General features: G+C 40.6%; 3 protein-coding genes across 4 annotated transcripts; 1 reads left to right on the top strand and 2 right to left on the bottom strand.

Moving 5' to 3' along the window:
* Positions 1 to 324: 324 nt before the first annotated feature.
* On the bottom strand, positions 325 to 13,419 carry atad2 (ATPase family AAA domain containing 2). Of its 2 annotated transcripts, XM_082552291.1 has the most exons (30): positions 12,867 to 13,419; positions 11,695 to 11,828; positions 11,306 to 11,361; positions 11,006 to 11,192; positions 10,782 to 10,875; positions 10,551 to 10,632; positions 9,796 to 9,966; positions 9,560 to 9,680; positions 9,176 to 9,190; positions 8,250 to 8,351; positions 7,928 to 8,036; positions 7,702 to 7,817; positions 7,271 to 7,445; positions 7,087 to 7,175; positions 6,589 to 6,748; positions 6,341 to 6,431; positions 5,957 to 6,134; positions 5,718 to 5,854; positions 5,405 to 5,531; positions 5,010 to 5,196; positions 4,179 to 4,364; positions 3,845 to 3,980; positions 3,422 to 3,618; positions 2,971 to 3,130; positions 2,728 to 2,850; positions 2,277 to 2,447; positions 1,467 to 2,177; positions 1,084 to 1,217; positions 757 to 885; positions 325 to 531 (listed from the first exon to the last, which is right to left on the bottom strand). In XM_082552291.1, the coding sequence occupies exons 1-30, from the start codon at positions 13,059 to 13,061 to the stop codon at positions 499 to 501; spliced, it is 4,506 nt and encodes a 1,501-aa protein (XP_082408417.1). In that variant the 5' UTR covers positions 13,062 to 13,419; the 3' UTR covers positions 325 to 498. The 2 variants fall into 2 exon arrangements, with proteins under 2 accessions (XP_082408417.1, XP_082408418.1); XM_082552292.1 differs by lacking the exon at positions 9,176 to 9,190.
* A 195-nt stretch (positions 13,420 to 13,614) lies between these two features.
* Positions 13,615 to 17,553, bottom strand: psma2a (proteasome 20S subunit alpha 2a). Its single transcript, XM_082552301.1, has 8 exons — positions 17,445 to 17,553; positions 16,865 to 16,941; positions 16,582 to 16,714; positions 16,350 to 16,472; positions 16,012 to 16,093; positions 15,809 to 15,882; positions 14,644 to 14,701; positions 13,615 to 14,562 (listed from the first exon to the last, which is right to left on the bottom strand). Exons 1-8 carry the CDS (start codon positions 17,483 to 17,485, stop codon positions 14,446 to 14,448), a joined length of 705 nt encoding a protein of 234 aa, XP_082408427.1. The 5' UTR covers positions 17,486 to 17,553; the 3' UTR covers positions 13,615 to 14,445.
* Positions 17,554 to 18,860: 1,307 nt separating this feature from the next.
* mrpl32 (mitochondrial ribosomal protein L32) lies at positions 18,861 to 21,107 on the top strand. Its single transcript, XM_082552302.1, has 3 exons — positions 18,861 to 19,062; positions 19,228 to 19,424; positions 20,593 to 21,107. The coding sequence occupies exons 1-3, from the start codon at positions 18,966 to 18,968 to the stop codon at positions 20,842 to 20,844; spliced, it is 546 nt and encodes a 181-aa protein (XP_082408428.1). The 5' UTR covers positions 18,861 to 18,965; the 3' UTR covers positions 20,845 to 21,107.
* The last annotated feature ends 2,828 nt before the right edge of the window (positions 21,108 to 23,935 follow it).

The raw sequence follows: 23,935 nt of genomic DNA, 5'->3' as shown, positions 1-23,935 counted from the left end.
ATGCAATTATTTAATCTCTCCGGTCTACCTATTCTTAACAATGGTCGTTAAAAGTATTATCTATATATAAGATCAGATAAGTTTGTTTGTGTAGTCCCGCTGCAGTCGCTGATAACAACTTGTAAAACTTTCTAAACCTGATTGGCTTTCGAACAGTCAACCACAACTTGTAGTAGTGAAATACAGGAAGTGATAGTATTATGATGCTTTCTAATACAGTCTGCTGATACCCTGAAGTGCACAAATATAGCAGATTTCTGTGGACCTAGTCATTTTTAAATGATCAGCTTGGGGATAAAAAAAAAAGAAGGCACACAACAACAGTTAGAGGAAACCCATTTAATTAAATATAAACATGAGAAGTAGTACAAAGTATTAGCTAATGCAAATATAGGTGCCTGTGGATTTCTATGAAAATAGAACCAATTTGTTTCTATTTACACATATGGAAGGATGGGAATAACTATTAAAAATGACATTGCTGTTCATGTGGACATGTCAACAGAAGTCTTCAATTTCTTGCTCCATCTCCTAATAAAACAAACACACAAGGGAAGAACTACAGATTAGGAACATTAAAATACTAAAGCAAAAGTAGACATCTTTGAAAATAAAATACAAAACAAAACTGATCAACAAAGTTCAATTGTGATAAAATACTCATAATCATACAGAGACCCATCATTAAAGTTATCAGTTACACCAACTCAGAATATCTCCAGGAGCAAAGTTTACCAACGCTCCTCCAGTAATCACCTGTATTAGTGCAGTTTTGTTGTAGTCTCGTCTGTGTCTATAGATGCTCTGGCAGAGCAGAGCATACAGTTTCTCCAGCTTATACACCTCATAGCCTTCTGTTTTAGTTACCACCTGCTCCAACAGCACCTGAAAACACACAGGACAAAAAAAGGAATGGAATTACACATTTACAATATGTATGTATGTATATATATATATATATATATATATATATATATATATATATATATATAGAGGGAGAGAGAGAGAGAAATCTGCAGTTGAGCAGTTTAGTTCTCTTTTTCCCTCGTTGTCAGCACACACTACACAGATGGTATCCCACACCTTTAATTTGTCTTTGTCCACAACTACAGGAGGGGTTTCCTCATCCAAGATCTGCAGAGCTTTGTCCACATTGATCATCTGCTGCTGCAGCACAGCGTTTTTCAGAGCCCGAGTCATTCGCCTCACGTTCCGCTCTGAGACACCAAACAAACATGCACACACAGGAAAACACACAAAATGTTTACACGATTGTAACAGACGATAGCCTGCTGGTATTTTCACTCTGAGGCCCAAGGACTGTGGTCTAGAAGCACTATACTAGTAATCTGCTTTCCCTGCTGGACATGACGTGTGCTTTTTTTCCCCTTTCAGCAACATTTTCAGCTAAACATCTGGTGTCACATTAAATGTGAGAAACCAGTCTTAGTGTGTTGACATCCAACCTGTGCCTGTGTCCTCCTCTCCTCTGGCAGCTGTGCAGGCATCTGTGGTTGAGGATTCTTCCACCTCCATTGGTTCAGCAGTGATGTTCTGCTCTGCCTCCTCTTCTGTAACTACCTTGATGTTTTCTTCCTGGCCTACACAGCGACTCGGCTCAGTCTGAGTTTTTGACAAGTTTAGAGTTTGAGCATCTACTGCGCGGGGATGCTGGTTATCTGCTTCAGCCTCAATGTAGCTGTGCTTGTTAGTGTTCACTGAAAGAGGTTTGTGGTTCTCTTCTGCTTCCTGTCCTAACAGCTTGTTTTCCTCTAAGTGATGTGCAACAGCATCGTCCACCTTCTCTTGTTCATTCTGCGTCTCGCTGTGATTTTCCAGTTTTGCTTTTTCACATGAGTTGACCTCATCTTCAGGATCTGCTTTCTTCTCCACTCTCCCCTCCTCACTGCTTTGCATTTTCTCAGAAAGTCCAAAACCATCTATGTGAGTTTCTGCAGGTTCTGACTCTGCATCAGCTATTGTATGATCCTCCTCTGCTCCATCGCCCTCATCACATTCTTCTCCTGCTTTCTCAACTTCATCCTCATCATCTCCATCCTCTTCCTCCTCATCAGACCCAAGCTGATCATCATTTTTGGACACGTGAGGAGAAATGGACTTCTTCTTTGCATAGTAGCCAGTGGACCATCGGCTCTTCCGACGTTTCTTCTTCTGGGCTGGGGGAAAAAAATGTTGTAATCCATAAACTGAGAGATTATTTGCAACTGATTTATGTGTATGATTATTTGCTACTAATTTAAGTGTATGATCTTTACCTGTATTTTTGGGCGTTGTAAAAGCAGAGGAACATGGATTATTAGTAGCTGGAATTGTGGATCCATCCAGCTGCTGTGAGCTGCTGTCGGTGATCTTAGCCTCAGCAGGAGATTTGGACTGTTTGGGAAGGACGTGGTAGAAGGAGGGAGTAAATCGTGCAGTGGAACAACCTGAGGTAGTCAAAAATAGAAATATGTACACTTTTACTTGTTTAAAACTGCAAATGAACTGCTCCTTAAGGAAACCTGAGACAAACAGAGTTTGTTATATCACATTAAAACTAAAAATTTCAGATTACTCAAGGTTTTTTTTTATTTTTTTTATAGCCATTATTGATTGACCCCAGATTGTTTATTTTATAACTGAGCTAAACCAAACAGTCTTTTTAATTCCATTGGACCAGGACAAATGTCAATAATCATGCACACACACATAGAGACACAAACTGACCTCTTGCTCTGCGTGACTCCTTGGTCTCCTCACAAAGCTTCTCAAAATCTTCATCCAGTTCATCTTTGATGATAGCATGGACTGTGTCTTTCAGTGCACATGCTCTGTGCCGTATCTGACGATCTGAGAAAAAACAAACATTTACACTCCAATCAGCCTATGTGTGAGCACTTTGTATTTCACTGATTCTTCTCTTATCCATGGTGTATGTGCATGTGTGTGTCTGTTGTCCACTGTGTGTACCTGAGGGATCCCTGTCTGGGTTGTATTCGAGGGCATTCTGCCAGATGAGATCCACGTCCTGAAGGAACTCTTTGACTGTTCCGTACTGATGGAGGTCTATCCTGGAGAGGACTGTTGACAGGTCCATAGGCTTCTTGATCACTTCAGCATAATCTGGAACCTGAAACACAGGACAGATGCTGAGTAAAGGAAAGAGATGAAACCAAACATTTCAGAGGATCTCAGAGGACAAAATCGGTTGATATGAGCACGGCAGTAAATTGCACATTAAACTTGTCATTTGTGGGGATAGGTTTGCTGCCCCCCAGTGGCAGTATCTAAATACATACTTTAGCTAGGCAAATCTTTAACCTTCAGTCATTGCTCCCCTCCTGAAATATTCTCTACTGTAGTAATCCAGTGCTGTCTAAGGCATTGTTGGAGTACAAGGTAATAATAATAGCACTACTACCTCCTCTAAATCCACTGGCTTTGTAAAAGCCTTGAAGCGCTTATCTTGGGACAGACGGTTGGTGACATCACGTAAAAAGAGGCGAAGCTCTCTGAGGGTGTCTTCCTCCTGCTCCTCCAATCTCTGAGTCTCCTCTTGTGTTAGCTGACGTGGAGCTGGTGGAGGGGCGACTGGCAGCACTTCCAATGCATGAAGCACTGAGACAAGTGAAGAGTTGACAGATTTAATTCAATTATGTTTTGCAAGAGACAAAATGTATATCTTGGAAGCATCTGCTTTTAGCTTCCATCTAGGATAAGATGAACATTGCCGCACTGTGCGACCATATGAACAGATGTTGCACACTTAAACTACAAGACTGCTGCTTTGAGCCAATTTTAGTCATGAGCTGGGAGATATGTTAGTATGAATGTATAGGCTTACCAGCTTTCTTATTTGAGACAGGGGCCTTAGCAGCCTGGTTGAGGATTAGATCCTCAAAGAAGTCTCTTCTTTCCCTACTGGTGGGGACCTGAACTTGGAAAACCTCTCCGTACTCAAGCCGAAACAGCTCCTGTACCTGAGATGAAGAAGGTGAAAGGTGAGACTACCGCAGATGAATGCAGCTCTAAATTTTAGCAGGCCCTTTTGCATTCAGTAAAAACAGAGACACTGATTTATTACACCTTGTAAGAACATTTGACAAAGCAGATAATAACTGTTTATCCTCTGGCACATTTGCAACCCATGAAACAGAGCATTACTCATCTTTCCATACCTCAGTGCTGAGTTGGTCATAACGGAGGCTGCAGGTAGCGAGCAGAAGGATAGGAGAGAAGGCCGGGATGGAGCTCAAGAGACTCAGGAAAGTAGCTCTTAAAGCAGGACCAACTGTTTCCCACCACTGGCCAATGTGAGGGATGTACAGGATACTGGGGGAGGTTCTCTTGGCTTCAACAAAAATCTGCAGAACATGTGACAAGAGCAGTAAATTCTAATGCAATTGCAACATCTGGACTGAAATCTACAGACGTGGGTATGGACGTGTAACAGCCGTCAGTTCCCTGCCCCTCCTTCATTGTGACTAATCTATTCTGTGTGTTTTCCTTATGCTAAACGCTCCGCTTAAGCCTCGCCCAGGACTGGAGCATTAGTTTCTTCTGTCGTCTTCTCTTTTCTGTTCTCATGACCCTGAATGGACCAGTACCCCAGTTCCTGCTTCAATGATGCTGCACCATCAACCATACCTCCTGCTTAAAAGTGCAGCAAACTAGGGTGGCTTATGATTGTGTGTGAGAAGCCTGCTGCCATGCATCACTGTAAAATAACAGCATCTTCTTTCATACACGCACTTGTCTGTAGTACATAATTATCCCCACTGCTCATGGTACAAGGAAGTGGAGCCCATGAACTACAGTTTTTCTGTGGCAGCCATTTTGGCCAGTCAGGTCCACTTAAAAGAACACACTGAATTTGACAAGGCTGCAGAGGCAAAGATTGCTTCCAGACCACCTCAAGTCAACATGTACCTCTACATTTTCTTTAAATGCAAATGATCCAAATGTAACCATAATATCACATATTTAATTTGGCTTTATAGCTCATGTACCTGAGCACATGTCTCTTCTGGTGCAGTTGCGCTGGCTCCAAACAGCATGGCCATGTCCAGTGTGTACACCGTGAACTTCTCCAGAGCGTGGAGCACAGCAGGAGCTAGGTGAGAGCTCTGGCCTGAACCTGGTCTGCCCTCCAGCAGCAACCGGGGACGGTAGGATGTGGGCTGGCTCAACACGCTCCTACACAGGACAGACAGAGATACTGAGATGGTGAAGTAATAGGAATGTTTCACTTCAGTAACATCTGGGTCTCAGGCATTCCAGATAGCTAACAGAGAGGCAATGTAGAGACACAAAGTGGTAGAAGTAGATGGCCATTTGATTTAAAATTGATTTCAAACAGTACTTGTCAAAAATACCACCTTATATTTGAGACTATGTGTCCTACCTGTGGAGGTTCAGGAGGCCGTTAGCGGCAGGTGTTTTGTGTTGGGAGGTCTGTCCAATGGGGCAGACCTCAGAGTCCTCTTCCTCACTGAACATCAGATCATCATCAGATACAGCAAAGGCCACATCTTGGATCACACAAACACAGCAGGTAAATAATTACACCCTGAATTAAAGAAAATGAAAAAAGCTCTTTGTGTGTCGCATCTTTTTATTGTTTCTCTCAGTCTTTGATTTCTTGAAAGAATTCCTATGATGAACATAACATGCGTGTAGCAACAGAGCAAGAATAACAAGGTAAAGCAGGACCGCACCTTGTTCCCTCTTTCTCTTTAAGCCCATCTCAGCATGCGGAAACACTCTGCTGACTGTGAGGAGGATGCTCTGCAGGGCTGCATTCAGCAGTGGACGAATGGCAGGTACCAGAGCCTTAGCTGGTGACACTACCGCTCTAAAATAAATAAATTATCATAATCATTATCAAAAGTACTTAACAGTATGTATGCAGCAACCAGGCTGCATAAGGACTGTGAAGACAGCACCAAAACTTTACCTCTGGGCAGCAGGTACCATCTTGGACATGGCAGACATAAAATCTTTGTTAGTGATGGAAATGGAGTTAACGTCAAGTACAAGTTTCTGTGATGAGGAGTAGATCTGTGGGTAGCGGCGCCGCAGTGCGCACAGGGCTGCCTCTGAAACGACCGCCTTGATGTCCGCTCCACAGTAACCTTAACAACAGAAAGTTTATTAATAAGCAAACTTTAACCTGTATGGCCAGAAAACTTCATGTGATCGCTTCCTAAATGAATTCAGGATTGTTAGTGTCTCAGGTTTATTCCTTCCTTCTTCCTATCACATTTCAACTTACTTATACAGTATGGACAACTATAACTTAATGAAGCATGTATCTCTACGTGACATGTGCTCAACTTACCAACACATTTATCTGCCAGTTCCTCCAGAAAAGCCTCAGAGAGTGGAGGAGTCCACTGTCTGGTATGGATCTTTAGAATCTCCTTTCTTGCCTGCCATACAACATAAGATGCCAACAATTCATGTTCAGAACGAGCAATGCTGCTTTTTTTCTACTCATGCTAATGTGCAGCAGTATTGAAAACTACTAATATTTACAAAATACTACCAATATTTACTATATCGTATTGCTGAAACTACATTCCTCACCTCTCTGTCGGGAAGGCCAAACAGGAACTCTCTGTCAAAGCGTCCGGGTCTTCTCAGAGCTGGGTCGATGGAGTCCAGCCTGTTCGTAGCTCCAATCACAACCACTTCTCCTCTACTGTCCAATCCATCCATCAGAGCCAGGAGGGTCGACACAATGGAGCTACAGACACAAAGGGTTAGATTTAGTTTTCATTAACAGTCTTCTCTGTAACAAAAAGGACACACAGTGACACAACAAGCCCTAAATATTAAGGCTCACTCTATCAAGGTACCTAACTGAGACAGTGTAAACTGGAAAAAACAAACAAACAAAATAAAGACCGTTCTGCTTCATTTTTCTGGTGCGTTTTAGGGCTCTACATTTAGGAACTGAAAGAAGCTTCTGTAACAATTTCCTAATGTAAATTATACTTTATTCCTAATAAAATATACAAGCAAATGTTTATTTTACAGAGTTGTTAAATTTGAGATAAAGTCAAGACTGCAAACAAGCCTGACCTGTGAATCTGGTCCTGACGGCTGGACCTGACTGGAGCCAAACCATCAATCTCATCAAAGAAAATAATGGAGGGACGCATCTGATATGCCTGGAAAGAACCCAGTAAGAACCTATTAACACCTGATACATGTACAGGTATTAAATTTTTAATTTTCAACATAAAGGCAGATGAGTTCAGTTTACCTGGTCAAACAGGAGACGTAACTGTCTCTCAGATTCTCCAACCCACTTGCTGAGGCAGTCAGCTCCTTTCCTCATGAAGAACGAAACCTTTTTGTCGCCCTGACTGCACTCACTGGCTAAAGCTCTGGCTACAAGTGTTTTACCGGTGCCCGGGGGACCATAGAAGAGACAGCCCCTGAAAGACAAGGGAAAACCATAGCGATAGGGCTGTGCGATATGACCAAAATCTCATATCCCGATATAAGACATCTATCGTGCAAACATGTTTGTGTAATATCCTGTATATCTTGCATACATAGTGTAGTGTACTTTATGTAGCCTCATTATTTGGGAAAATAAATTGAAAAAAATCTTCAAACTACATTAAAAATAATGTGCAACCGTGACTTTTTGACACACAACTTTCTCCTGTTCACAAACACACTGCTTACCTGGGTGGCTGTATCTTGAACCTCTCAAACACCTCTGGGTAAAGCAGCGGGAACACCACCATCTCCTTTAGAGCTGAAATGTGTCTGCTCAAACCTCCGATGCTGTCAAACCGCACCTGATCGCATTCACAACAGAGTTACATTAGGATTACATGTTTAATGTGCTTTCGTGTAACATGTTTTTTCATTGCATCTGTTAATCGGGCCATTCTCTGACGCAGCTCACCGTCCTGTCAATCTGCATGGGGTCCACATCAGCGAGGCTAGCTCCGATCTTCATCCTGTCTTTGTGGATCCCCAGCAGGTCTTCTTTCACAAGGTTCATAGGTAGACATCTACAGGACACACAAACAAAAACTGTAAATAGCACCAGCATTTTATTATTATAAAACACAACAATCAGGAGTTCTGGTATTCTCACTAATGAGTCACAAGGCTAACCACAAGTTTTTCTTTAAAATCATTTGTACAACCTTTTATGTGTCTTATTTCACATTGCAAAAAAACCAGAAAACAAAACAACACCTTGATACACCTACTGCTCTCACCTATTGACTGACCGGCTCCTGTTCTTACTCCTCCGTCTCTGAAATTGCTCGTCGTCTGAGGAGGAGGACGTGGAGTCGCTGCTGTGGATGGCATGTCTCCTCCTGTGCACCAAAAGATGTGAACACAGCTTCTTGTAAACAAACAAGGTTATCAGCATGGAGGCAGGTTACTCTCACCAACAATGAGATTAGGATTAGAAGCCATCTGTAGCCACATATAAACTGTGACAAACAAAAAACAATACACCACCATTGGTCATCATTCATTAGTAGAAATCATATTGAGGAAAAAACAAAGCAAAATATCTGATTTGTACAAGTGTAGCAAAACAGGAGTGACTCATCCAACCACTTTAGATGACACCATCACCTGACGACACCTGAGCAACACACAGGGAGAGCTTCACTTGCAGAAAACTTAAAAGGCTTGTGAGGCCAAACCAATTGCACAACATTCAAACGTTTTTAAAGTGACAGAAGTTTCAGATTAGATGTGCAGAAATGAAAACAAGTGCACCCAAAAAAAGCTGTCAAATGTAATACAAAGTAATACAAAAATAAACTAAAATAGAAAGTTAGGGCATTTGCTCTGTAACGAGCAACAGGGGAACATAAAACTAATTAATGAATAATCAAGTTAAGTTTTTTCATTATCTACATTTTTCCACATGGTCAAGACTGATATTTAACTTATGATTATTCACTGACGAGCTCGGATTTTTTACAGCAGCCTAAAAGAAATGCTCTAAAGTGCATAACGTTTGAATGAAGATTGGTTCATCATCTCTTTACTCGCCACAGCAGAGTGAAACTCAAATGCACCAACAGCAATTACCAACAACCGCAGAGCTAACAAGGAGAGACTCTATTAAAGACAAACTACAAAAACTGTAAACACTGACAAAGAAGAGCAGTGAGGGTCTTACCTCTCAGAACTACTCCTGATGGTAGGACGGGGAAAAAAAGAGGAAGAAAAGAGGATGGATTTGTCATGCAGTGATTATGCTAGCAACTAGTAGAAACAGTGTTATGGCAATAGCTGTCAAAGAATCTGTTTGAAATCAAGCCTTTGCCAAACATTTTTGAGTATGTCTGAGATGAGGATCTAAACAGGTATGTGACTGTTTAAAAAAGTTCATAGATAACCTGAGAAAAGTGGACAATGCGCTAAAATAATCCTGTCTGATTTAGTAATAAACATCTGTCACGTGTACAAATTTAAGAAAAACAAAACATAACAACATGAGGTGTTACTCCTGCATATGCTGTATGTACAGGGTAATGTTCGGTAGCCGAGCTGTGACACTAACCTGCTGGTTCTCCTCCTGTTGTAGGGGCTCCTCGGGGCTGTGGAGCTGAATCTGAACCTGCGCCTGGTAGATGAGGAGTGGTCCTTGAAGTACATGCTGCGCTTCCTGGTCTCTCTCGGTTCTACAAAAGAAAAGAAAGCATCCTTCAACAGTGCAAAATGACAAGACAAAAGCAATTTAAGCAATTATTCTAGTTAATCATGATGATGATCCACAGCTCTGAATGGACAGCATACCATCTAGTGGGGCCTGATAGCGGACCACGGTCTTTCGCTGTCTTAAGTCATAGCGTCTTTGGTTTTCTTCTTCCTCATCTTCAGCATCCTCATCATCTTCTTCTTCCTCCTCGTCATCTTCTCCATCTTCCTCCTCCTCTTCATCATCATCATTATCATCCTCATCCCCTCCTGTGAATTCAATGAAAATGTAAAACAAAAATGAAACACCACATGACACTGCTGCTGTCCAAACTTCACTATATGTTGAGATTGATGTTGAGATTAATCCTCCCCTGAAGAAGATAAACTCAGACCAGCATGCCTTCAACTAGAAACGTTCCTGGTGACTAATAAACGTGAAAAAAAAATTAACTAACCGACTAGCCTAAAACTAACAAGCCCCTAGATATCAAGTTTTATTTGAGGAGCCTTTAATGGAAAATCTCAAAGCTGCCTAAACAAAAAAACAAGAAGGCAGTTTGTATCCGCAAAATAGCCAACAATAATAGCCCTAACAAAAATTTCAGGTCTTGATTAACAGAGTGATGGCATTTTTTTTAAAAACAGTGACTGCAGCTCCATCTGGTGGCAAATGGCTGCATAATATTCAGGACACAAACCCTGCATTGGGTATCAATTCAAATGTTTATAATTAGATTAAACAACTGGTACGTCTGGTACTGAACAGTGACAGTAGCAAGTTGTGCACATTCCCACTGCACACAGTATTCCTAAACTGTGTTCCTAACATTACTAGACTTTAACCATCTCACCTTGGTTCTCTTTCTCAGTTTCTTTAGTCTTCACATTGTTCCTCAGAGACCTTCTCATTCTGCCACTTGTGTACACACTCAGCTGCTCAGAGGAAACAGAAACAAACACTCATCAGTTCAACAGCTCGAAGATGGCTTCACACCGTCAGCTACTAGCTACCCACTCTCTATAAAAACACTACATTACAGAGCACCATGCAGAACTGTGAAGTTTCCTGTGTGGATTATCACCTCTTCCTTAGCGTCTCTATCCCGGTCTCGGTTCCCCAGCCTGCGTCTCATCTTCTGCATGTCGTCCATCTTCTGGAGAACAGCTTCAGCAGTGCTGAGGGACAAAGGAAGAATGGGACATTCATGTCTTATCTAATCCCTCATCAGCCCGCAGTGTATGGAACCGTGTTTGTTAAATACTACTAGAGATGACAGTTTTGCTGAGTGAATTCTGCTGAACTCACTTAGTAATTAGGCGGTCATACAGCACAGACTGGTTGCGGGAACCCAGTTTGTATCTGGTGATTCGAGAGCTGCGACGCACTGAGCGATGATCCTCGTCTTCCTCCTCTTCTTCCTCCACTTCTGGGCTTCGTAGGTTAAAGCGGCTCCTCTTGGGAGTGGATGAGCCTTCCACTTCATCCGGAACATCTGGGATGCAAAACATAAGCTCTCCCAAGTTAGATGTATAGAGACTAATATAGAAATATTAGTTACTCTACACTGCTTTAATTTAAAAGCATGGATTCTACAATACATGGTACCTGCTTGCTGCTTGCCATTCAATGCCTTTCCATCTCTCTGCAGCCTGGAAGATTTCCTGACAAATGATGACAAAATAATAATTTTCTTGTGTTATATTGCTGCATTTCATATACATTAAGCACTGATGGAAATCCACTGAGAACTAGATTTTGCATACAGCTGGTGAACTTGGATGGCAAAAATATTACAGTTTAAATTGGGCATTGATTCAGCTAGCTTACGAAAATATAAAAATCTCATTTTTATACCCATCAGTCATTTTAGTGAATGGCAGGTATTACACATTTAACACACAACCTTCAAATCTGCAAGTAGAGGCACCAGAGAGCTTGTTAAACAACACGACTAAAAAAATAATCAGTTAACAATGTGAGTGGTGTTGGATTACCTGGTACAGCAGCCTCCAACTTTGTCCTCATCAGCAGGGGAGCTGTTCTTGGGTCGCGAGTCCGCAAATGAGACCTCAAATTTAACCTTTTGCCCTCTGGTCCTCAGAGAGTGGTGGAGACCACTGTCCTCCCCCTGTTTCATATCAGCATGTGAGTGACACACAGTGCTGTTATAGTTTACAGAATATGTAGTCGGGAGTTAAAAGCTGCCTGTCCAATGAGTTAGGAAGTCAATCTCATGCTCAGATTAAGTGCAGTTAATGATTAACATTAGAGTGAAAAACTGATGTGCAGAGAGTGCACATCTACTAATCAGTTATCACCTGTGTACTGAAAGGACCTATTTATATATCATTAATTTACATAATTTATCTAGTTCACTTAAATTCCTTCACATGTAGTATCTTATATTTGAGATCACTCTTTAAAACGTGCTCACACACACACAAACACTAACATGTCTAACTCCAACTATGTTATGAGCTATAGGTAATTAATTAATTCAAAGCAAATATAGCAAACCGAAGCTCTGACATGAATGCAAAGAGGACTGCTGGGTGGAAGTGATGGTCATATGACTGAACAGCTATAAACTTGCTTTCCTGTGCATTAAACACGATAGTATCTTGGTTTGCTCTAGTAACTAAACCACTATTTGCTCCTCTAGTGCTGCGGCTGACCTCGGTTCCTGCAACTATTTATTTTCCATCAAGCAGATTTAAAAAGTACTTTTGTTATAAAGTAACAGACGGGTCTAAGATAAAGGTCAATGAAGAATTACTGAATGGACAGAAGCCTTATAATCTTTCTACTAACAATACAAACACGCACACGTAACTAACAGTGAGTTTAATTATGTGATATCATACGATGTTGTTATATGATTATGATGCAAATCAATAAGATGATTTAGTTAAGAAGTCATTTAGACTGCGATAATAAATGATTGTCACGCATGAATAAAAAATAATGTGACTATGCTTTTAACTCTTTCGATACATCATGATAGGTAACAAAGCGTCATAACTTAGTAATGCAGAGGAGAGGATAGTTTTTAGCCAACTTAGCATGGTAGCTAAACTAGCACAGCAAAGTTGCATTCATAGCAGACTTATCCAACCAACAAACGGTTACTACTTATCTGACCAGCTGTTTCAGTGTGTGTTCTCACATTCGCAGTGTTGTTTTCAGGGCTGCTAAAGCTGTCATACGGGGCCCGGGAAGATCGGCTGAGCCGGGCGGACTTTCTCTGCGACGCGGGAAGCAGTGAGAGAAACTCGGAGCTCGTATCCAACTCAATCGTCCTCGTCGGTGTTGTCGCTACCGGCTCGGCTCCGACACTGCCGCTGCTGCGTAGTACCACCATCTTGGCTCTTAAACAACCTTATAATGACATGAACGACGAGCAATAAACTGTCAATCTACATTAAAATGACTGGCGGTTACGGAACCGCCGACACATTACATAAAACGGTATATCCACCAGCTGACGCACACTAGCTCCTTACTAAAGCCTTGATTTCTGGCGCCATAAACGTCATCAGAGGTTATGAGGTAAGCGGCAACGGCCTGCCGCTCGCAAAAATAGACCTCCTAGCTAAATGCAAAGCGGAGTAATAAGATGAACTTTACACGGGTAGTGAAAATAACTGTTAAAGTAGATTTATTTTCATCATGTCGATATTACGGCGGGTTTGAATGGTCGCAGTATTCGTAAAAACATTAGGAAGCGGAGGGACACACTACAATTTGAAAAAAAGGTGTTCCGGCTCATGTTAGAGCGCGCTCTGCTGTGAAGTACGCGCTCATTTAAGTCCGCAGATATTCAAACGGCTCATTCGCAGTTTGAACATAAAAACACCGCGATAAGGCTGCCATTTCACAACAAAAGCACATACATTAAACACACGGAGTCATCACAAACTCACCGGCTTTTATTTGAATAAGTGACAGATATCAGAAGAGAGAAAAAAAATACAAACTTTGGAACTGTTTGTAGGCTAAAAAGAAAAAAAGAGTACATCATGTAAAACTGCTGTACAGGCAATCAGATCCTGACAGTAAAATCTCAGAATCTCCCATTAGATCCTCCCTATGTGCTTCTTTTGTTTATCCTCTTTCCTAGTGGGTTTCAGAGTGGATGAGGAAGAATTAATCAGGGATGCAAATTAAGGCTTCTCCTGGGCTCAAGAAGTCTCACTTACATTTAAAACCCAAGCCATGTCTAGCAATACCACTTTTGAATAAATCCATGCTCGATCTTAAGTGCCTTTCAAACATTAATGAGCAACAAAAACAGATTTGATGGAAGACTTGAGATTTTACTCATCAGAGTCCACATTCCTTTTCATTTGCACAGTAGCCAACTGTCACATTTCACAGCACCAGGGTGTGTTCAACAACAATACCAACTGGTTAAAGATCTGTTATTTGCCACTGGCAGATTTTAGTCAATGCACAACGGCTGCCTCATTACTTTAATGGGTCTGGTCAGCCGGCCTGTTGTGATGGTCAACAGGCCATTTAATTCTGTCATACAAGATAAGAATGCATAATAATAACAACTATGAATATGAAGAAGTTACAGCAGTTTTTTTTCTCCGGTGTTTGGAGAACAGAAGCTGTCTCATCATAAGACAATGGGGCCATATTATCTTTATAATGGGTTTACAAAAAAAAAAAAAAAAGCATCATGAGACAATTGGCTACTGTGCTGGCTTTTGTCTTGAATGTGACCGAGGGGGATGTGTTCAAGCAATGGCTGCCAGGTAGTCTTTCACCTCTGCTGGGGTGAGTCTTTTGAAGCCAGCCTCGTTGCAGATGCCCACCTCAATGTTCTCCTCTGTCATCTGACCCTCAAAACTCTCCTGAAACACAAAGACAAGATGGTTTGAATAACCACCACTAAGGTGGAGTCACTAAGCCGTTTCTGGTTACAAGCTGCATACCTTTAATGTCAGGATGGCTGTGTGGATGGCGTCTTCTAATTCCAAGTCATTGTTATACCTGAGGAAGAAAAACAAAGTGGTCAAACCCTTGAACTATTGAAACAATAGACCCCTTTCACAGCAGCTCCTTTTTGCATTAAATGGTGCTGTGTGTTAATGGTTCTCTATTCAAGTACAGAGCCTTTAAAATGCATTTACCCAGTCTTCATTTTCAAAATAGACAATTTAAAGTAGGTCAACAGTCTAAATTCAAACTGTGTGAAGAGCTTATTGGTTACCACTCATTCAAACTGCTTTATAATAAACCACAAATGAGATATAGCACTCTAAACACAGTTTACACATGATCATTGAGACAGCTACAGTAAATACACAGAGCTCTTACTGTGGGAGTTTGGCCACCGAGCACCAAATACATCCAGTACAAAATATCAAGCTCAGTCCATGGAACAGAAAATCACTGAATTTTAATTAAACGTGACTTTATAAATGGGACCTATAATTCTAATTTCCAACAATATATTTTATTGTGCGGCATCCCTTAAGTTGATGTGAAAGGCAACTTACTTATCTTATGGAGCCCTTCAGATTTCATATAAATGATGCATCTATCCCACTGGTTAGTGGACTTCCAGCACTTCTTATTTATGTTCTTGAGTTTGGACTTTATGCATTGCCATCTACTATACTCTGAATATGTATCATTCTTTCATTAAAAATGAGGCTCAAACTGTGTTACTAAGGCCATAAACTACTTAAGATTTTTTTTAACAAGATAATTCAAGTGAGTTGTATGGCCATCCTCTCAGACTTCTAATTTAACAGAGGTCGCCCTCTGCAGGTTTAAGTCACTTTGGCACTGAATTCACTTTTCAGAACCATCTTTCAACTCAAAAACAACCTGTTTTAGCCAAACCGCACCTTTGTAAAGGCTTATTTTTTTCTAACAGGCCAATATCTGGAAGCCTGCAGAGCGTCAGTGCTTTTGAGCACTAATGTACATAAGCGCATAAGTACTAAAGTTGGCCTTAAGCAAACAATCATACAGAAAAACTGTGACAGAATCAGACGTAATATATATTCCTTATAAGTTTTACATAAACATGCAACAATTTAGTAATATGAATGAAAACAGGGAAATAATGAGTTACTCATTTACGTGTACCTTTTTTCAAGGAATGTTTTTCCATTAACATAGTTCTTCCCCATGGCTGTGGCTTTCCATGCGAAATATGCACCCTGCCAATCACAAACAGAATAAAAAAAAACTTTAGGTTAGCAGGATGACCTGCAAAAGCATTTTTAAAAGCACAAGCAATATTTAATCCTGAGCTGTAGGCAGCAGTGCTGAGAACTAGAAGAACGTACAGAAGGGTCCGACTGGAACAAGTAGGGCTGGTCTTCATCCCATCCAGCTATCAGCAGAGACACACCGAATGGACGCACTCCACTAGGGATGGAGGGGTGAAAAAAAGAGAAATATTACACGTCACTAATTAATTTCTCTCTAAAGACCTCGAAACTGTCAAGCAAAATCAGTAACACATTAACACGTCTTTTAAAGTGGACTGAATTTTGAGAAAATATCACAGCAATGCAAAACAAATTCTACCCCTAAAGCATGTCACTAGTAAACAGCAGTGCGTCTACCTTTGTGTGTGTGTGTGTGTATGTATGTTTGTTTGTTTTGTTAAGTATATACCCACCCAGACTGTGTGTACTCCTGCATCACAGAGGCCACCCTCTGGACAAGCTGGCCTGTAGGAATGGGCTCCTGGTAAACCAGGAAGTACTGTTGTGCCAACTTGCGGGCTCGCCGCACTAAAACCCTGCCAACATGACACACTCATTATTTTTCTGCAATTAGCTTTCAGTTGTCATTTCAGTTGCCTAACAAAATGTCACACTATAGTCTGCAAAGCCGTTGGCAACACTCACCGGTAGTCAGGCCCCATGCCGCTGTAGACCATTCCTATGTGTTTAGTGATGGGCTCCACTTTATGGACGCTCTGTTCATCATACAGTATGGACTTCTGTTTTTTCTCTGTTGCCAAGACAACGCCATTGGAAGCTGGAAATCAAGAGTCACGCAGTTATTGAATAATATGCGTTTCTAACCAGTTTCAACTCTGCTTGAATGTGCAGAGCTCTCAAGTATGCTTTGCGTCGCTAACATGTTGACAGATTCACTCTCAAAGCTACAGTCGAGTTCTGGACTCACCTTTGATGCCCACCGAGGGGGCTCCGGCTGCTACAGCTGCCAGAGCATACTCGATCTGTACCAGCTTACCGGAGGGGCTGCAAGAGAAAAAAAAACACAACAAGCTGCTTCACTATGTGTTAAAGTCAGATAAACGATTGGAAATCCGAATTAGCGTATTGTAACTAACAGAGACGAAACTGAAAGTAAAATCTAAAACAACTGACTCATTTAAGCTAATTCGACGCTTTGCCAAAATAATCTAAATATTTAGCATTCAAAACCAAGCCGTCCATTTCAGTCTGCTCGGGTACTGTTCCGCATTAAAACAGGTGAGCTTTTGTTATGGGTTTGAACAAAGTTTATCTTTTCGAATGTTCAGTTTGGAAAAACTGTTAGCCAACATGCTAATAGGCGATGTTAGCCGATTCATTATCCGGCAATGACAGTGCATCAACTCCAGCGGCTCCAAAACCTCATCTACGTTTTGAAATAAAAAGTAATGCATACATGTGATGACGCTACTGCCACAAAGCAATTGTTACATGCCATAAGCTTCGATGCGGCTACTCAATTTTATCCATATTTTGACAAAGTTTACCTAAATGTGGTGAGAGAGAAACTGTAACCACGTTCCGCCATCTTGAGCTTCTTCTTCTTCTCTGCTGCTCTGGAGAGCTCCAAGTGCGATCACGAGTGAACATCGCCACCTGTGAAGATTGTGTGTTCGATCAATATTATTTTATGACTCCGTTTTTTATCATTTTTACTTTGCATTTCATTAAACTTGGGAGTTTAGTCCTTTCCACTGTTTTGAAAAAATATTTTTCTTAAGTATATATTATTCTTTAAAATAAAATAAAATACATATTTACATATTTTGAACTGAGTGTAGATATTTGTGTGATTACATATCATTATGGTTAACTAAAACTAAAAACTAAAACTAGACTTCTGAACAAAAAAATTAAATGAACTGAGATCATTTTGTGTCCGTTAGGGTAACTAAATTAACATAAAACTAAAGGTTTATTTATAGAAAATACTTAGTTTTAGTATTTGTTAATTTGGTAAAAAATCTTATTACAAGTTGCCTGATGCGGCATTGGATGGTGTGTTTATTGAAACTCTGGATTTCTACTTTTAGAAGGTTCTGTGTTTTGTTTTTTATAATAAATTGACTGATTTCCCTAAACCTTGTCTTTGACACATGCCCAGTATATGGTGGCTTTCTCCACCAAGCTTGTATTATGTCACAAAGATTACATAAATATAAACCAGAGTTCTCTAGTCTGTGCTTTAAATGTGGCATTGAGGAGGATTCATTCCTGCACAGTACGTGGTTTTGCATAAAGGTAAACACATTCTGGCAAAAATGTCAAAACTTTTAGAGTTACTCTTTTCTTTAGATCCTCAAATATGTTTATTAGGAGACTTTACAAATGTTAGTACACTATTAAGAAAAAGCCCACAGAAGTTCCTGGAATTGGCACTATGCATTGTCAAAACGTGTAAACCATTACCCGGAAAGCTGGAAAGCTGCCTATTTTTTAGATTGATCTCAGAGATGAATAGTTGTATTCCACTTGAAAACATCACCTACACTCATCTTTATTTTCGTTGTCGTTGTTTCTCCTCTTCTGTGTGCGTGGGTTTAGAGGTGTGTTTTGTTCATGCTTCGCTAAGTGGAAAATCGGAAAGTAAAGTATTGCAAAAAAAACGATCACAACTAAAAGTAAAACTAATAGAAACGAAATTAAAACTAAACATTTTAAAACAATCAAAAAAAAGCTTAAACAAGAACATTCACTCTGGATACTAAACTGAACTAAATAGCAAAAATATAGCTATAGCAAAAAAACAAAAAACAGCTGGAAAGCTTGAACTCAAATTTCCACACAAATCTAAAATATGCACACAAGGATTGAGACACAGTTTTGCTACAATAAAAGCTCCACGGTTCACCGCTAGATGGCAGCAGCGTACAAAATCTTTCCTTTTGTGTGCCGGAAATTAAACAGACGAAGTGCAGCTTGGCGTCGCTGTTTTACGACGTAGGGATCCTCAGTGACCGTGAGCTGTTTGACATGCTGGGAGAAGAGGAAGCGTGTTGGTAACAAAAATGATGAATTTATCTGCGTTAATTCACAGCCTCAGGTGCTCTCTGCTGCGCATTGAGAGTAGACTGTTGCAGGCGGTCGGACTAGAAGCACAGTTGGGTGAGTGAGCTGCTGCTAATAGCCTCTTTTTACGATGGGGTCATTCACACAAACATACTCATTAAAGACATTTTTCATTTAATACCACCAGTCCGTGTCGTGTTGCTGTTTCGGTGGAGTTAAAGTCGTAGTGATTCCTGTAACGTTGTTTCCTTCTGCGTGCAGCTCCGGGTCTGGCTGTGAACGGCCCCAGCCTCCTGCCTCAGCTCGACCAGGAGCAGCAGCTGGAGGAGCAGCAGAGCCCGGAGCAGCAACCCGGCCTCTTGGACAGCATCATGTGGATGGCAGCACCCAAGAAGAGGCGCACAATCGAGGTCAACCGCACCAGGAGGAGAGCTGAGAGCAAACTTATTAAAGTCAAGGTACGCTCCGCAGTGACTGGATGATCTCATTGGGTCATTTCAACCTTTAAACCAAATTATAGCTTCATCTGTCTTACTGGTACCTAATTTTACTGCAAAGAGGGGTTTGATTTGTGGCAAATAAACCATTCAGTACGACGAGTCACTGGTAATATTTAGGATTTAAGGAGAGCACCTCGTTCATTAACGTTGGGTCCAGCTGGAGTGACTTCCATAGATCAGAGTACGCAGATTGAAATGAAAGTGTACTTTGTGAAAGATACTAATATTTTAAACTGAATCCAAAATCTTTCTAGGAGGCAAACATTTTAGCATTGGCACGGACCTATATAGGCAATTCTTCTAAAGCATCATCTAATTTAGCTGCAAAGTCAGTGAACTTTGGCCCAAAATACAGTATTTGAAGTATTTTTTCCTTCGGAAATTATTTTTGTCTCCCAAAGATTTTTATTTATACTTCTTCAATTGCTGTTTCTCCTCTTGAATGTGTCTGATCAAACTATCTAAACAGATTCAATTACGGAGAAATGAGATTATTTTTATTTTACTTTAGTTTCATGCTTGCAAGACCTGTGGCATCCCCTGGGTCAGTCCTCATAGACTCCCAGGTTAAAATGTTAATACTTGTAAGCCTATTTTCCAACTCCCTTAGAGCAAAAATTCCTTGAGTGAGGAATTTTCTTTGGTCTGAACTCAATTTGTACACTTTTTAAAACACAGTTTCATAGAAATTTCGAACAGAATAAAATGATATTTTGTATTGGAGCGCTGAGAGTTGAGCTTCACTTAGACATCACTATGAAAACAAAAAATGACACTATTCAGCTCTACAACTGTGTAATAGAAGGGAGCGTTGTGACCATGTCACATGTGATAAGAAGCTGAACGGGTCACACTAATGTCAAGTGGCCACCTTCAATGTGTGTGTGGTGCAGCTCTCCTGTTTGCTGGACAGAAAGAAAGAAAAATAAAACTAGCTTTATTTTAAAGTGATACCTAACCCCAGTGATGTGTAAATGCTACCATTGATGTATATAGGTAGTGTTTACTAAAACGAGACCACAAAGTGTGGTGCAGGAATATCAAAGATGATCAGAAACATTTAGAGAAGCAGTCGCTTGCATCCATTGACCCTGTTTGCTTTCCCCTGCACCCCTCTCTTCCTCAGAACAACATCGAGCCGTGTCCAGAGTGTGGCCACTTGAAACAGAAACACATCCTGTGTGGCTTCTGTTACACTAAGGTGTGCAAGGAGACCAGTATGATTCGTCATCAGATTCAAGCCATGGAAGGAGGCCCATTGAAGGCCCCCACTGTTGAGACTGTGGTCTTATATGAGGGGGAAATCCCAAAGGAGCAGGACAAAGACAAGAGGATAGTGGAGAGGCCCAGGAAAAGGCCTGCATGGTTCAACTACTGAAGCTGTGTGTGACATATACCACGACAAACAGCATATTTCAGTCTCTCTGGGTCAGTTTTTCTTCCACAAATTAAGAATTAGTTTGTTCAGAACTGATCCAGAGAGCTTAAACATCAGAAACGTGTTTCCAGTAGAAAATATGCCTTTGGAGTTGATGATATCATAGTTCGGTTTTTCTAAAAGCCAAGACTGTCAGATTATGGACATAATTCAACTGCATAATACTTTTGATGGTTTGACAATAAATTCCTTATTTGAAATAATCTGCTTTGGGTGAAGGTGAATGACTTCTTCTGCTTCATGAAACAGGAGGAAACTTCCAGACTGTTTATGAAACGTTCTCCAGTCTTCTGAGCATTGGAGGGACGCCATTAATTCTTAAAAAAATGAACATATTCTAGTTTATCAAATCCCATTTAAACCCTGTTGTGTGACCTCTCTCCTTAAAGTAGGAGGAAAATGAACATATGCAATCACAATTATTAGTGACGAGAGGTGCTTTCACTATAAATGGAATAATGACTCAGAGTCTGATGTTTTTAAGATCTGGAACACTTAACATCAAATCATGAGTGTCACTGTCATGTTTACTGCTTTCTAATGCTTATCAGAGTCTGGCTGCACAATTGCTTGTGGTAGAAAACTGTCGGTTAACAGGATCAGACACTGGTGTGTACAAACAAGCAAGCAACGTCGCTTCAGCCACAACTTCCTTTAATCAGGATTCGGCATTAAACCAAAGTCATGTAACGGTGGCTCATGTGTCGCTGGAGTAGACTGTTTTTGCTGGGATGAGTCCAGCATACCTTCCACTGCCTCAGTGTCCCTGTGATTCAGTTTCCCCCTCATAGTTTGATAAGACCGGGCTTATCAGTGTTCCACTGAAATTACTTTGGTTTACTTGGTTTGCACAGCGCTGTAATCTTGCTTGTTATGTTCTTACCAAATTCTTTAGCAAGAATTTAGTATATTTTTAAACAAATGCTTTCACTTGCTTTTTAATTAAGGCTGCCAAAAATATTTTAACCTTAAATATTTTGTAACATCTGCAGACATTTGTATGCAATCCATCAAATTAATCGTTAACTGTATTTGTGTTATCTCTCTTGCTTTATCAAATGAATGATACCTAAATTGCAGGTGTACAAAGGTGGTGAACCCGTGAACTGTAAGTGTACAAAAGTATAAAAAATGATTTAATATTGGCAAGTGTGTTTTATCAGCACTGTTTCAGTATTTTGCCTATCATGCTAATTTCTAACACTTTATCTTCATTGAACTATTCTAGGGCAGCTTGAATTAAAGCTCAGAATAATCCTTATTTACCTCTTAGCTCCCCTTCCTTTAAAGCTAGATTTCTTTTGATTGGCTGCCCCTCATTAGCACAAAGTTTGAGCAGCAGGTGGGAGGGGCTTCTGTGCTCACAGTCAGAGCTGTGTGTGCATGAAATGGCTTTATTAGAAAAAAATCCCCTCACACTGACCATCATGCAGATCCCAAACATGACAATTACAATCCCATTTTCAGAAAAGTTGGGAAGCTGAATGAATCCATTTTTATTCACAATAGAGCCTAGAAAACATTTAATCTGAGCTATTTTAATGCTTCATGAGCAATAGTAGCTAATTTTTAATTTAAAGGCAGCAACATGTCTCAAAGAAGATGGAAAAGTAAGCAGAACTACAAAAACAGCCAGAGGAACATTTTACAGCTAATTAGGTGAATTGTGAACAGGTTAGTAACATTAAAAAAAGAGCATCTTAGAGAGGCAGAGTTTCTCAGAAGCAAAAAAACAAAATCAAATTGTGGAACAATTTCAGTGTAAGACTTTAAAAATCAAGGTCAGGTGGGTGCCTTTGCCTTCAAGCCGTCAGGCGACTCTCCATCAAACAGGTTTCTGTTGTGAAAATCACTGCATGGGCTCAGGAGCACTGTCTGTGAGCACAGTTCACCGTGCCATGCACAAATGCACGTTAAGCCTCTATTATGTGAAGAAGACGAGGATCCAGGATCTAGAAGTGACGTTATCTCCTTTAAGCTCACTTAAAATGGACTGAGGCAAAATAGAAAACTCTTCTGTGATCAGATTAACCGAAATATTAAAATCTTTTTGGAAAACATGGATGCGCCATCCAGCAAACTAAAGAGGAGAGGGAACATCTGGTTTGTTATCTGTACTCTGTTCAAAGGCCTGCATCTCTGATGGTTTGGGAAGGCATTGGATATTTCAACAAGACAAAGCTAGACTACATGCTGCAACTATGACAACAGGATGGCTTTGTAGTAGAAGAGTCCAGGTGATCAACTGGTCTTCCTGCAGTCTACACCTTTCAGCAACTGGGAACATTTGGAGCAATCTTGAAATGGGAAATGTGGGAAAGGAGACACCGGATTGTTGAGCAGCTAGACCCCTGTATCTCCTCTCTTTCTTGTTTTTCTTCAAATGCTTCATGTTCCCATATTAAGTAACATCTCATGTATGACAGGTCATAAGGAAAGGCCGGGTCCCTCTTAATTATTGTAGCAATCATCAGTATAGTGATAACCTGCCTTCCTTTATATCTTTCCATCTGAAATCAAAGACCTCTGTTAAACTCAAAGCTGCTACCACTCATCCACCATTTAATTACTAAGTAAACTGTTTAAGAACTGAATGCACTCTACTGATCTGCTGTAGCAGTGATGACTGCGACAGAGTACCTTTGTAGCGTGGTGATTTCAGCCGAGGACCTGACGCGGCTTCGGATTAATGAGTTAGATTGTGAGTGTCAGTTAGCGCTCTAAGTGCCTTCAGCTGTTTCCCCACAGCAACATGTGACACTTGAGGAGCAAGAGGCTGGATTCTCTGACCCGATCAGATAGGCGATCTTGCATTCATCTCGTTTAAGCAGATTAGTCATTTTATATTTCCTGTCATCACACAGAGATGAATTAACACGTCCCGCAGCTTTAAACGCACTGATCCTTACAAACATATACAGTATAAGAGAAAAAAGTGTATTTACAAACCCAAGAGACAATAAATGTGACTGAATAGTTATAGATTAAATGTTAATGTTTAAGATTACTACTTAGTTTTATCCAAGAGTAC

The sequence above is a fragment of the Aulonocara stuartgranti genome, assembly GCF_965226115.1.
Source record: "Aulonocara stuartgranti genome assembly, chromosome: 11".
Taxonomy (NCBI): Eukaryota; Metazoa; Chordata; class Actinopteri; order Cichliformes; family Cichlidae; genus Aulonocara; species Aulonocara stuartgranti.
This window is presented reverse-complemented; position numbering and strand designations above follow the sequence as displayed.

Bases quoted from the DNA above. Each gene is read 5' to 3' on its own strand.
- atad2 (XM_082552291.1), bottom strand. From the start codon at position 13,061: ATGGTGGTACTACGCAGCAGCGGCAGTGTCGGAGCCGAGCCGGTAGCG. The intron at 10,633-10,781 runs GTGATAATCCAC...TCCTCTGAGCAG, and splicing joins ATAGAGACGCTAAGGAAGAG to CTGAGTGTGTACACAAGTGG. The intron at 7,818-7,927 runs GTGAGCTGCGTC...GAATGCGATCAG, and splicing joins CCATGCAGATTGACAGGACG to GTGCGGTTTGACAGCATCGG.
- psma2a (XM_082552301.1), bottom strand. From the start codon at position 17,485: ATGGCGGAACGTGGTTACAGTTTCTCTCTCACCACATTTAG. The intron at 16,715-16,864 runs GTGAGTCCAGAA...CTTGATTTCCAG, and splicing joins CCCCTCGGTGGGCATCAAAG to CTTCCAATGGCGTTGTCTTG. The intron at 16,094-16,349 runs GTGGGTATATAC...CTCCATCCCTAG, and splicing joins CAGGAGTACACACAGTCTGG to TGGAGTGCGTCCATTCGGTG.
- mrpl32 (XM_082552302.1), top strand. From the start codon at position 18,966: ATGATGAATTTATCTGCGTTAATTCACAGCCTCAGGTGCTCTCTGCTG. The intron at 19,063-19,227 runs GTGAGTGAGCTG...TTCTGCGTGCAG, and splicing joins CGGACTAGAAGCACAGTTGG to CTCCGGGTCTGGCTGTGAAC. The intron at 19,425-20,592 runs GTACGCTCCGCA...TCTCTTCCTCAG, and splicing joins GCAAACTTATTAAAGTCAAG to AACAACATCGAGCCGTGTCC.